Raw genomic sequence first — 14,792 nt, 5'->3', positions numbered from 1 at the left:
GTGTGGAGAGGAAGAAGAAACTGCCGAACACTTGATAATGTTCTGTAAAGGGCTTCACCCTATAGTTCAGGATGATGGCGCAGAGTTTTTCAAAGCACTGGGGTTTAGGGACCGGGAGGGCAAAATAAACTTTAAGCGGGTAGACTTAACCAGAAGGAGGTTATCTGATTGGTGGCTAAAGTCAAGGCACGAGTGAAAATTAAACTCTTCACTGCAAAGTACGAATCCTCAAACTCTTTTTTTTAAGGAAAAAAATAGAGTTTTGGGTTCATTAGGTATTACGGCTTGGTGGCGCTAGCCACCACCCGATCTAAAGGGTACAGCCATATCCATCCATCCATCCATCCATCGAGCATGCAGTGAAGGCGAACGGGCGCCTCAAGGCACATGACACGTGAGACATGAGTGCTATCTGGCAGTTATTCCGGAAAACGGGGTTCGCGCCGTGCATGCCCATCTATGAGGTGATAAGGCGTAGAACGCGAGGCGACGGGTAGATGCCACCACCGTGTTGTCTTAGCGAATCATTGGAAACACTTGCCGTTTCGTGCAAGCGTTGTATGGCCAGCGCAGCATTAAAAGGCTACGATCCTTGAAATTACTCATGTATGCTTTTTCTAGTAGAAATACACATATATAATATTGACGTGTTGTTACGGTGCCTCAGATATGCGCAATAATTGCTTTTTAATTGACAATCGCACAAGTTTGAAAGCTGAACCTTGAGCAATATTGGAAGCCGCAGCGGATGGGGTCAGCCGTTTGGAGTATAGTTTGGTGACTTTGGTGTCGTTTAGGGTACCGTTAAGGGTGGTCAAACAGACAAATGTACAGACAGACAGACAGACAGACAGACAGACAGACAGACAGACAGACAGACAGACAGACTGAGAGATTAAAGTTTTTGCGTCGAAGGTCCCCAAGAAAGACTATCGCCTTTAAAAATCACGTCCGCAGCCATGCCATGCACAAGTGTAAGATTATTTTAATTTCCTTCCAAGCACACAATATTGATCACAGTACACAAACCTGCACACAACGGCCATGTAATATTACAACACTCACACTCACCCCAGCTTGCCTCTCGCACTGTACACCCACGCTTCATTGACTGGGTATATATTGGAACGATATTGTGACTTCCCATGTAGCTTGTAGGGACCCTTCGTTCGCTAATAATTAAGCAATAAGCATGCATAGCGTAGGTACATATTTGCGGTGGTCTGACGTAAGCATTACAACACACTTGCCTTTTATCTTAAACCGGCCTAATATTCAATACTTTTTTTAAATATAGCGAAAGTTAATTATCAGTTGGTGCTCTGTCATACGGGCTGAATTTGCGTTAGGAGTACTGTGTGTGAATCCGTAAAATGCAAAGAATCGTACTCAAAGCTCGAGCGGCCGTACATAAACACTTCCACGGCGCGCATTCAGAAGCTCGAGCGATGAGCCGAGATACACCGTTGCTACCGCATTCGACGACTAGGCCTCACTCAGGAGTACGGCACGGTTATACGATGGATGACAGCTGGCGATCGCAAAATGTTTGCTGTCACGCATTTTTCGTCCCATTACTTTTTCCCAAGCGCAGAAATAGGTGTCCGCTATACACGCAGTGTAAGCTACGGGCCCATAGACTTACATGAACGAGACAGTTCGCAGTCGCGGTTCCTGTTGCTCGCATGCTTTGCATAGGCATGTATGCCGGAACGCTGTTTCTGTGTGTCTCAGCCTCGTTTGGCGCTCGCCTTCGCGTTAGTCTTTTGAAAGGTGTGGTCGCAAGGCGCAGAAGACTTATTCATTCCGGCAGCCTTTATTTTTTGAGTAACACATTCCTTGTCTCGCCGGTGGTCGGTGCCAGCTAGTACAGCTTGCCACAGCGACCGGCGCGCAGTGCGAGCTCACTATACGCCGGCTTGATACCGACGACATAGCGAGGGCTTTCTAATTTTAAGATGTCGCAGCCGGGGAAACACTGGCGACGCGCTCCGAGAAGCCCCAATTGGTGGAGTCGGGGCGAGCGCGTCACCGGCGCCACTTTCACGCTGGTTGCCGGCCAGCCTGCCGTGGTCGAGCGAAGCCTACTTCGGACCGCTTCTAAGTTTTAGACGCTGAAACACCAGAAGTAATCACTGACAATCGTAACGGCTTACTTTTGTGAACATTAAATTATTCTTCAAAATTTTTTGCAACTCGGCCCTTGAAAGCGAGCCTGTCCAGCAATCTGGGACATCCACTGGTGCGGCAAAGCCGACCCCAATGGGAAGCGCTGGGCGTAACGCTATGGGGAGCGTTCTTTAAGAAATGATTACTGAGAAATGCCTCAATTTTCACTATTTACACTTCAGGCACCCAATGCCGAGAATTTCCGTATGCTGTACAAAGCGATTAGTTTTAATTGGTGGGCTCAATGTTTTTCCAGAGACACTTTTGTGTATTCGTTGAAAATGTAAGGGGTGATTTTTGAAAAGGTAATTGTAGCGCAACAAGTTATTCGTTATTTGTACTACAGTGGCATGCGCGGTAGGACAATCTGTCTGTGTTTGCAATATTGTGAGATTACGCTGAGTGGACTTTGTTTCCTGAACAGCTTTCCCAAATTGAGAATGCGAAAAAAGAGCATTACAGGGGTAAATAAAATCACCTGTCGGTAAATCGGTGAGAAGGTGGACGTTGATCACGGTAAAACATCACCAAACGTCTGCAGATGTGATGTACGTTATGATGTACAGCATGAAGGTCTCTACGTGATGTGGTGTGAAAAACGGTGAACTAAAAGCGATCTCCCGAATTGCTCGGTATGGCGTTCGCAGCGTTTTTGTTTTGGGGAAATTGGAGGGATGTCCAGCGTGGTTCAATGGTGCGAAATATCTTGAATCGTTCACACTAAACACCATCCTGTCGTTTCAAATATTCGCTGCACTGATAATTTTATTGTCTGTCAACAGATTCTGACATGGTCAGCCTCACAAAGCACTGATGTTTCGCATCGACGTGCAAACAGATTCCCGCACATGCACACAAACACACACACACGCACGTCACGACCAAAAAGTTTTTAAAACTTCCATAGGGAGTTTGTGACTCCGTGAAACTCAGTGGGGTGTCTAACAAGGTCATGTCGTTCATGAAAACCGCCATAAAGCAGAGGGCGTTTTACGATGGCATGTGCCGAGTTGACTCCCTACAAGGGAGTAAACAATTGGAGCAGCGGAGTTTTGGGGGCTCATATGCTGAAGAAACTCCCATCTCCGCTAATGTTTGCTGACACTGTAGATTCATAAGTGGAACCACTGCACGAGACAACGGCGTTGCCTTGCAACTGACTGATTAAGCAATGTGTCCAAGTTACAACCTTTCTGACAAGCGTCTAATGATTATTTACGTGCCTATATTGGAAAGTGGACATTGCGAAAGAAACGTCTCCAGATGGGTGAAAGAATCCTATTTGGTGAAATGGTTTCATTCAAAGTGTTTCTATTTCATTTTGGAAACAGAGGCAGTGCACGAAACAGCCCTCTGAACTTTTCCTGCTTGATTTCCCAGGCCTTTCAAGAACAAATCATCCCAGAAGAAGACAAGCGCATCGTGGCCGCAACGCAAGTGGGTGCAGCCGCAGCTTCCGGTTATCAGCTGTTCCTGCTGGATTTTGCTGGACCATGCGATCCTTGCTGTCATAAGCAGGCTTAGAATAGAAGAAGACTCGTATCAGGAACAAGCCATTTCGACACAGAGGCAGCGAACGCAACAGCTCTCACTTCTGAAATTTTCCTGCTTGATTTCTCTGGTTGGAAATTTTACGTTATTTTAAACTTGATTTGTTTGCTTATTCTCTGTTGCCAAACAAATGTACATATTGTTTTCTGTTGAAAATGCGACCAACTTTAGCGAAGTCAGGTATAGTGTCCAACTTGGCGTGTGAATTGCGCAAACAAATGAGGGAGCTCGAAAGTAGTCTCGAGTTCATGATTAAGCAATATGAAACACTGAAGAAGGACTGTGCCGATGTGAGAAGGAAGAACGTGGCGCTCAAAGCATCACAACGCACGCTTACGCACGAAGCAGAGAGAGGAAGATAAATAAAAAAAAATACAAATATTCAACCAAGTGGGAAAGGAGGAATAATAGAAAGGAAAGAGATAGAGAGCAAAAAAGAAGAGTAAAAAAGACATGTACAAATAGTCAGTTCGAGACTACACGGTACGGTCTCACGCTGTTCTTTCACAAGCGCTCGCGAAGGCCGGTGGTTCTTAAAAAGAACAAGAGAGTTAGCTTTCGTGGCTGTGCGCGTATGCGAAACCATCGACCAACGTCCCAGGATCTTCTTTTCTGTAAGTGGTCGTCAATGCAGCTCACGGAGTTTGGTTTCCATAACCCGTCGTTCAGACTGGTATGCTTGGTAGTGGCATAGCATATGCTCAAGCATCTCCTCGCTAGCGGAACCGTTGCATGCCGAACTGCTCGCCATTCCAAGAAGACAGGACTACGCATTCGTAAATGCCCCGTCCAACCTCATGCGACGCAGGAAAATTTCAGCGCGTCGTGGGATACCGGAAGGCAAACGAAGTTGCTGGTTTGGATCGATCGAAAAAGGCGCGGGTTGAAGAAACTGAAGAAACACAGACTATTCCATTGCAGGAAGCAGAAACACTAAAGAAGCAGTTGCATGAATTATCTCGGAAGGTCACTTTGCAAGACCAATATTCCAGAAACAAAAACATTGAAATCAAGGGAACGCCACACAAGAGAACAGAAAAGCTAGTCGACGTAATGACGAAAGTTCGCGATGCACTAGGGGAACCGATCAAAGAGCAAGACATCGAGCTTTTCCATGGCGTCGCCACACGAAAAACCGTCACAGAACAGAACATCGTTGTAATTTTCAAACAATGTGCAAACACCAACAGGTGCTTGAAAAAGCACACAAGGCGAGAGTAAGTTCGAATGCAAAAGAGTAAAAGAGTAAAAAAATATTTCAGAGATCTGGGCTTTTACAATCTTCAAGCAATATACATCTTTGTCCGCAGTTAAAAAAAACTTCTAGGCTTAGCCATTGCTAAGAAGACAAAACTCAACTGGCACTTCCTTAGGCTGAAGAAATGTATAATCTTTGCCCCAAAAAGAAAAACGTCGAACGCAATACGTGTCGGTTGTGACACAGATATTGAAAAATGTGGGACTAGGCACGTTTGATCGGAGGTTTACTTCTTTTTCAATCATAGGAATGCTCTCACTCAGTGACGCCATAAGACTATATTGATGCCATTATCTTTCATTTTTTCAATGTAACGCACAGTCTGCTAGGCACCAACACGACGAGTTGTTTGCGCTCTTTGACAAATTCTCGCTTCAATTTGAAAACATAGTGACAACAGAAGTGTGGTGTAGAAAATACGAAAAACTATTGGCTTGTTCCAAAACGCTCTTTTGGAATCGATCTGAAAGGAGAGGCGGGGGTGTATTACTGCTTGTATCTGAACGTATAGCATGCAACATAGTCCCAATGTGTTTTCCCTGTTGAATGTTGTCCCCGTAGTTGTTACGTTGCAAGTTTGTTTGCATGTCTGGAAACATTGCTTTCGCTCGTCTGCACAAATGAATGTAATCTTGTTATCACCGGTGACTGTAATATGAAGCTTACAACAAATACACCCAAGGCAAGATACTGCTGATTTTTTTCGATTCATTCGGCTACCAAAACGTAATTTCATCGTTTAGATGAGTCTGTTCGAACTCCGAAAGTTTGCTTGACCTGTTGTCACAAATAGGGGTGCTATGCAGGATGGTCTTAGCTTCTCGTGCAGACGAGTTTCCTTCAAGATCGCTCCATGGCGGCCTTGAAACCAAGACTATGCGGAGGGCGTGATTGTCAACGTTTCTTTTTTTTACATACCTATTACGATAATTTCTAATAACATTTCCTGTACTTTCTTTGGTATGATTTTCTGTTTGATATCCCTTACATTGTGTCTAAAAAGAAAACAACCACTAAATGTACCCTTCTTTCCTTCATACACAGTGAGGGTTTTGTTCTGAAAGACTTGGTGCCTTCAGGTAGTATACGAGCGAATATTGGTCAGCTCCCAGCTTGCAATGAGTTTACTTGCTACGTGACACCGAACAGGCAAATGAGAGTTGGTGTGACAAATTGGTGTGACATCTGGAAATATTTTTGCGCAGATTAGGTGAACACGTGTGTATGACTATCCTGCAATGGAGGCAGAATAAAACACTGCACAGTGGCCTCTGAATGGCTTGCCTGGAACTGGTTGTCAGCCGTGCCAGTGACCGGCGATGACGGCGCCAGTGCAGTGTTCTTGACCTGGTGGAGGTCTAGTGTGTCCTGATGCGTGGCCATACGCTTGCGGCGCATACTAGCGAACGATAGTGCCATGGTGCGGTAGTACTCATCCAGAAGCCATTTCTTGAACTTGTCTTCCTCAGACCCGGCACCACCTTTGGACGCTGCTGCAGCACCATCACTGCCAACAGTCACCGCGCTGGATGCGTCGTCCGCTCCCGAGGGCCCTGTTCACAGAAAAATAATGTGTTAAAATTCAGCGCGTATTCTAGGCAAAAGCAAAATTTACAATTGCACCAATCACTTTAGCAGCTCAGCATAGGTCCCCAATAGGTGTTCCTTGCAGTATATCACTGCACGGCTCAGGGCCGGGCTATACAAGGAACTGTTTTATCAGGCCCGGGCTGGGCTCATGCCCGGGAGCTTCGGACTCGTGTCAGGCTCGGGCCTGATCGAACGATACCTTACCCGGCCTGGCCCGGCCCTGACCCATGTAGTGATATACTGCAAGGAACGCTTATTGGCGACCTACGCTGAGCCGCTGAAATGATTGGTGCGTTTGTAAATTTTGCCTTTGCCTAGAAAATGCCAGGCCCGTAATGGGCCCGAGCCTCATCGGTAATATTGCGAGTGTGTACTGTTTTGCTTTGTTGTTTTGTGGGGTTTCATGTCCTCATGCGGCCGATGATATGTGATACACAGTAGTTGAGGGCTCCGGGCCATTAAGAACACCTACAGTGCATTAGCGTGCCTGGAAATTACACCATAGAAGACGTCAAGCATTTTTTCTTTATCGTTAAGGTACATGTAATTTCGACACACTCCTATTATGAGTTTCCACTAGCGAGTGAGAGGCTTGCTTGGGTAACGCCTCAGGAAAGACTTGCCAGGTGGCACATCTGCAAGAGCAACAGTAATTCAATTGAATATTCTTTTAAGGTATATACGTGCTGATTGGTTCCGTTTGGATGAAAGTAGTAGTTTGACGGCACCCAACGACCATAATATACAATGCACGGCAGCAGTCCGGTGCAGTGGCGAGCAAACCAACAATTAAAACAATAGAAATACGATATCATAACTTCGCATAAAGAGCGAATTACGTGCATTACGAGCACGGGAGCTGCAATAAAAAAGTGAAATAAAAACAAACACATCTGCATAAAGAAAGTGGAGAAAATTTGTTACATAGAAGAAAACGCCGCTATAGCATAAGGAATAACCAGAAATCATAACAATTAAGAGTACAGAATACAGAATAATAACACCGTATTACGGAAGCAATACTGATATTCAGACTAAAATCAAACAATGGCATAACGCAGCAATATATTCATGTAATACCAATCAGAATAACTATGTTAAAAGAAAACATTAGTTACACACAGTGCTGTTGCACAGAATGTCACTGTATGTGGCCTTACAAATAAATGAAATATAAACGCAAGACTTTATTTACTACGTGTGTGAATTACTTCATATTTATTTAAAGCAAAAAACATAACATATACCAATGATTGATAAGTTCTATGCGTACTCAAGTATGCAAGTGACTATGTTGCAGGGTTCCTAGATATCGCATTGATTCTACGAAGTTTTAAATGAGCCAACTGTTTTACGAAGTCCTTGAATGATTCAGAAGCATATCGCGTAGTATGTAATATAATAATAGTGTATTTAGGAAACGCTTCTCTAGTGTAGAATAACAGACTATGTTGCCGATATAGCGAATAGTCGTATTCTGTATAGCATCAGAAATCTACTTATGTTAGTTATTGCAGTCGCGCTTTATACTAAGGCGCAATAACTTAACTCAGGATAAAACGGAGCAATGTAAATATGTATTTTGGTTTTTCTAGGCAGCAAATTCGACTTCAGGACAAGACACCAGCATAGAAGAGAGCTTTTCACACAGGTAACTCACATGCATGTCCCAAGTGAGCTGAAAAGTGCACGCCAAAAATTTATTTGCTGCTGAATATTTCAATTTTTAACCTCTAAAACAAAAACAACTAAAACAGTCTATTCTTAAGAAGACAAATAATTACCTTAGTTTCTATTGCGTTGTTCTTAAGTTTGTTTATCTTAGTGCAATTACATAACCTTCTTAGCAATTCAATACAATCAGTTGTATTGCACATGTCGTGGAACATACCCACATACCACAGGCCATAAAATGCTGGATATGTGCGCCACACGAACCTTTGAAGGAAAGCATGAGATGTTTGTATCTCGGAGCATTTCAATGGACGCAAAGAATGAAAATTACGTATACATTTGGTATGACGAAGCCCCACCGATAGTTGCACGAGTCTGCAGGAAAGGGTTTTAGTTATGATGTGAGGGCAATGTCTATTGTGGTTGTGGTGTTGACTGATTGCTTTGATAACAACGCAGCAAGCATTACAAATACACTACTATAGACTCGATACCGAAGCGGTGCATGTGGTTCAAGTACCGTAGCTTGCGGGTAATTCCATGAAACATGCGAATTTGCTTAAGCGTGTGCATAGCATTGTGTAGTAAGAACGCGCGGTAGCCCTTATGCGTAAGTGACCTCCACGTTCCTCGTGAGCCCTCGATTTAATAAACTACTCGATGAACTCAAAGGCATTATGCGTGTATATATTGTTTCGAATGTATTCACTACTGTAGAGTTGAAAAATATTATAGCAGTCAAGATAGCGGCCGTTGTGTATTTTTTGTACACCTAACACGTCGTCATCTTCTTCACAGCAGCCCGCAAGATTGACCTCCGGCGGTAAAAGGGCCAATCCGGTGCTTGTTTGCAGGTGTTGGACGAGAGGTACGGCTTCAGGCGAGCGAAGTGGACGATATCAGAAGATGTGGAGGGCATCGAAGGGTTTAGATAAGCTATATCATAGGTAACATCAGTTACCTGCCGTAGCACACAGTAAGGCCGGGAAAACTTGGTGGATGGAAGCTTTTAGGCCAGGCCAACACGCCGAGACGGAGTCCACAAGAGAACGAGGTCACCAGAATTAAAGCAGACGTTCCGATGGCAGCTGTCATAGCTATGTTTCTGGCGCAGCTGCGAGTCCGAAAGGCACCAATGGGCAATCTTACGGGCCTTCTCGGCTGTACTAAGAGCGCGGCAAGCATATGCTGTGGACAGGTAGGCAGGGTTGGGTACAATTGTGGCAAACGGCACTGTCGGTTCTCTTCCATACAAAAGGTAAAAGGGTGTCATGGCGCGAGCTACTGTAAGCGAAAGTGACAAAGGTTAGCATGTTGTCTCGGTCGCGATGATCAGTCGACACGTATATGTCGAGCATGTCGGTGAGCGTACGATTCAAACGTTCTGTGAGGCCGTTCGTTTGAGGATGATAAGCTGTCGTAAGCGTGTGCTTTGTTCTACATGAAAGAAGTAGTTCGTTGAACTGAGCAGTGCCACTACACTGCTGAGTTTTCCAAGGAATGGCGTCCAGCAGGGCGAGTCGACGAATAGCGACGGTGCTGAGGTCACCTGGAATGATGTTCAGGGGGGGGGGGGGGGGGGGACGGTGAACAGCTGGAACGGCGGACTGATGTTCATAGCCAGGAATACACCATGACAATAAAAGCAGATCGGTTCTGGCACCAACATGGCTGCCGGAAACGTTTGCCAAGTATTTGTTCAGTTGATGCAGATGACAGCGATTGCTCCGGACGCCGCTGCAATAGCGGTGTGTCCAGCTCTGCCAGACATTTTTGTGAAGCAAGACTTCTCCAATGAACTTCTTTGCTTTCTTGTGGCCCTAATGTCACTCGACATGACGGTGCTGTCAGTGGTATCAACGTTGGGTTGCGACCAGCAATGCAGCTGGCAACACTTGAAGCACCGAGACGGAGAAGTACTACAAAAGCATGCCCACCGTTCAACCACTTTGGGATCTGGCGCCGACATGGCTGCCAGAAACTTACGCCGAGTATTTCTTCAGGCTAGTTACTTTTATCTCCTTGTATACGGTAGTCCATTTAAGAAATCGGCATCCAATCTCCCTGCTGTGAATGGCTCGGTGCTTTGCTACCTGTCGGCGTTGCACGCGAACGCTGTCGCATGTGGTCATATCATGAAAACGTTTCTGCTGTTATCTAGACATACAGAGCAAAAACTAGGCTTTCTACCACCGCAACAAGAAAATCAGATGTTTGACACCATCTTGGCATTACTTTCAACGCAGGACTCTCACTCTGCCATTCTTGATGAACTTAGCTATATTCAAGCCAACCACGAAGCGTTTCAACAAAAAAATAACAGAAGAAATACATTCGTAGAAAATGACACCTCCCTAGGTAACATGGTCAAAACAGAACTTGAGCAACTTGCAGCACAATGTGGAAAGCTTACGCGCGCCTGTAGGACTAATAAAGATAATTAGAACGAACTAAAAAGTAGGTCTCGTCGAAATAACCTGATAATTTTATAGGTGTCCCAATGTTGAGAATGAAATATGAGCACAATGGGCAGAAAAAGTCATTTCCTTTTGTTCGAGTGACCTACAGTTCAAAATTGCCCCTGAAGATATTGAATGAAGTCACAGATTAGGCTGATATTCATTGGAGAGGAAAATGCCAATCATAGTAAAGGTTTGGCCTTTAAAGGAAAAAGAGCGTGTGCCAAAGTCTTCTGGCAAGTCAAAGGGAACCAACTTTATAATCAGTGAAGACTATTCACCTAAAGTCAGGCTAGGGAGGCAAAACTGATACAGTACGCTAAAAAAGGGTGGTTTTTTACGATTGGTTTCATTATGTATCAGGCCTACGATTGGTTTCATTATGTATCAGGCCTGATTATAGACCAATTTCTGCATAACAGTGCTGGAGATAGCCTTGTGCCTAGTCGTAAATAACACTCATCTCAAAATGCCATTCTAATGAGAAAAAATTGAGAAAAAATTAACTAACGTGCATTATAGTTAACTGTCGCAGTTAAAAAAGAAAACAGAGTTTCCTTCGTTATCAGACATGACAAAACCAAACATTGTTTTTCGCGTGAAACCTTGGCTCAATACCACTATCGCAGAACAAGTATTCTTTCCGTCAACCTATACCGAAGGGACCACACAACGCACGGTGGAGGTGTGTTCCTAATGATCCATAACAGTATCAGTAGCTTTCGTATTCGTACTGATAGTGACTTGTTTGAAACTGTGTGGTGTAGTTTTATGCTGAGCGGTGGCTCAACTGCGGATGTTGATACCTTCTACAGGCCCCCTAATAATAAAGCACCCCAGCCTTTATTTATTTTAAGCAATATTTTGTCAACCCTTAACACAACATACGTAATGGTTGCCGGGGATTTCAACCTACATGATGTTACATGGTCCTCATCCAAACCGATAATCCCCAGTCAGTCACTGCTACATAGAGCTATTCAAAAAATTATGAATGTTCATCGGTTATACCAGTATGTGACAGCCCCTACGAGGGTGTGCAGTACTATTACAAACGTCATAAACCTGTTTTTTTTGCAATGATCAAACAACCCTTGCTTTCTTTGTTGTTACAGTACCAGGTATAAGTTATTAGAACGTTGTCCTTGTTAAAATGTGTTTAGCTGTAGCTCACTAAAGAGCTTCGGTGCCACGTGAAATGTTTTATAATGAAAAAGGTGACTACGCTTCTATTTGAACAAAACTCGACGCATATATACCTGAGCTTCAAGAACTGTGCTCGTGTTATGACGTGAGTGGCTTGTGGAATGTGCTAAAAACAAAACTGTTATCACTAACTAAAACTTTTGTACCACCGCGGGTCATATCAGCCAAACAACGAAATGATTTCCCATGGCTAAATAAAGAATGTCGAGTGCTCATTAACACAAGAGATCGTCTCTATCGCAAATATTGTCAGACGCCAGACATTGAAAAATACAAACAGATGGAACAATAAGAAGATAACCAAAGATTTGAGGGAAGCAGAGAGAGCATACTTAAGAGATGTGAGCATGAAAGTGGAAACGATTGCGAAACTCACCTGGAAATACGTTTAAAGGAAGACAAGGGTTCCCGGTAGTATTCTTGACATGAAAGATAGTACTAAATACTTGTCGGAGAGTGCAAGTTAAACTGAATGATTCAACCAGCACTTTCAGTCCGTGTTTTCGGTTTCGTCAGCGGTACAAACTACAACGTGCAACACAGTGACGTTATTGAAAATGGCAGACTTTGAACATTTAGAACAATGTGGTGCATCTCTTTCGAAAAACCTTAGTGCGAACTCAGCATCAGGGCCAGATCAGATTTCCAACTTAATTTTAAAGGACTGTGTCGTTCAAGCAGCCCATTCCTTAGAGCTGTGTTCAGAAAATCTTTATTGTAGGGTACATTACCTGATGAATGCAAACGAGCAAATTTAGTTCCTATCTTCAAGAGTGATGACAAGTCAAGTACTTGCAACCACCGGTAAAATTCGTTCAAGTGTGTGTTTTGTAAAACGTTTTAACTTATTATATGCTTCAACTTAGCAAAGCATCTTCAGACTAACATTTTTTTTCTGACCAACACAGCACGGGTTCCGTTAAGGACTTTCCTGTGATACGCAACTCGTAGAATATACACATGACATCACCGCAACGTTCAATTCCGGTAGTGAAATTGATTGCATTTTTCTAGATTTTAGCAAGCTTCTGACACTGTTACACACTCACTTCTTTTTCGGAATTTATTGTCTCAATATATCAGCTAACACACTGGCATGGTTGCAAGCCTTATCTCTCATGCAGGAAACAATGCACCATCATTTATAGCGCGTCGTCGTCACGTAAAGACGTCATTTCAGGAGTGCCACAAGGCTCTGTCTTGGGCCACTTCTCTTTTTAATTTATGTCGATGATCTTGCTGAATGCGTGCACAGTCACGTGATGTTGTACGCAGATGACTGCTGCATATATCGAAAAATAAATGCACTCAGGATTCCAAGCAACTGCAGAGAGACCTTGACTCAGTAATAGCATGGTGCACAATAATTGGAAAATGAAGCTTAACGTGTCAAGGTGCAGTGTTGTTAAGTTCACCAAGGAAAAGCAGTCTGTTAACACAAATTTCTGGATGGAAAGGATACCATTATTAATTGTAAATTATTATAAGTATCTTGGTGTTGTCATCAACAGCACACTATTGTGGAATGGTCATGTTTGCAGGGTATCAGTTAAGCCAGTCGTGTGCGGAACTTTCTGTGCCGCAGTTTCAGAACCACCCCCTCTGTTCTTAAACAAGTTCTTTACGTGCCAAATGTACGCCCGATTTCAGAATACGCTTGCACTGCCTGAGACCTGGCTACAAAGGTAAATATTAATGCATTGGAGGCATTTGGAAACGTGCTGCCCGGTTTGTGACGGGTGATTACAACTTCATCAGAATGTATAGCAAAATTGTTAGTGCATTTGGATGGCCATTACTGTCCTCAAGGTATAAATATATAGGGCAATGTATTTTCTACAACCTAATAAAATACAAAACTAGGATCGATAAAAATACATCAAACCACCAACTCACACTTCATCAAAACGGGACCATCCCGTAATACGCGTATTTATGTGGTGAACAACCTATGCAAGTAATTTATTTTCCTAAAACTATACGCAAATGGAATAGACTTCCAGAAAGTATCGTATCGACACGAGAGGGATTCAATTGCTTGTTGTTCTCTGCCTGTAAGGTTGCGGTGCAATGGTGTACGTTCTTTGTAGGCCTGCATGACATCGCGCTGTACAGCTCTGATATATAGGTCCAGATATTTGTCTCGTTGGGAGGGAGGTGTGCAATGCTTGTAAGATGGCCATGATGAGCTATTGATATTGTGAGCTGAAGACCGATCTTAATGGTATTCACGGAGGCGCATGTTACGTTAAAAATTGTGAAGATCTTTCACCAACTGAAATTCACTATTGCCTCTTGTCGCAGGGCAGACACTACGTTCCTCAATTGATAGACTGTAACATGGCAAATTTATAATGTTATACTGTCCAGATGATTTACTTTCCAGTTAGGGCTGGCGCTTTCAGCTGTAGTTAGAATGCTTCCTCGTCGGGAGCATTCCTTTTTTCTTATGTTGTCACGGGCTATCTTCTTTGTCTTTTTAGCATCCAGCTCGGCTAATTTCTGTGACTGGTATAATTCGAGAATTTTTATTTCTTAAGTCGTAAACTGAGAAGATTGCACAAGCTGTTTTTCCTAAGTCCGCAGACCTTTTTCTGAAGATTCATAATGGCTAATTAGTATGCTGGTTAGTTCAACCGACACTCGATTTAAGGTATGATTCCAAATTGACAGGTTTTTCTATGACATCTTTAAAGTGGCCGGCCGCAGCTTTAGTTGCAAACCTTAAGGAGCACTTGTTGCCGCGACATACATTCTAAGCATTGAAATATTGAAATGTGCGATTCACAGCGAGTCCGTTGTTCTATAACCTTCCTGGTCCTTAAAAAGTTCATTGAGCCAACCGACAAAGTACTCTCAACCAGCTGGCGTTGTGTTAGTCAGTT

The 14,792-nt window shown here is 43.6% G+C and overlaps 1 protein-coding gene across 1 annotated transcript in view; it reads right to left on the bottom strand.

Moving 5' to 3' along the window:
- The window catches only part of LOC119178024 (uncharacterized), a 186,509-nt gene that overhangs the window by 23,397 nt on the left and 148,320 nt on the right, over nt 1–14,792 (bottom strand). Inside the window, exon 5 of the mRNA XM_037429194.2 lies at nt 6,263–6,531. Within this exon, the coding sequence (XP_037285091.1) occupies nt 6,263–6,531 (269 nt within the window). The remainder of the gene's footprint in view (nt 1–6,262; nt 6,532–14,792) is intronic.

The sequence above is a fragment of the Rhipicephalus microplus genome, chromosome 1 (assembly GCF_043290135.1).
Source record: "Rhipicephalus microplus isolate Deutch F79 chromosome 1, USDA_Rmic, whole genome shotgun sequence".
Classification (NCBI taxonomy): domain Eukaryota; kingdom Metazoa; phylum Arthropoda; class Arachnida; order Ixodida; family Ixodidae; genus Rhipicephalus; species Rhipicephalus microplus.
This window is presented reverse-complemented; position numbering and strand designations above follow the sequence as displayed.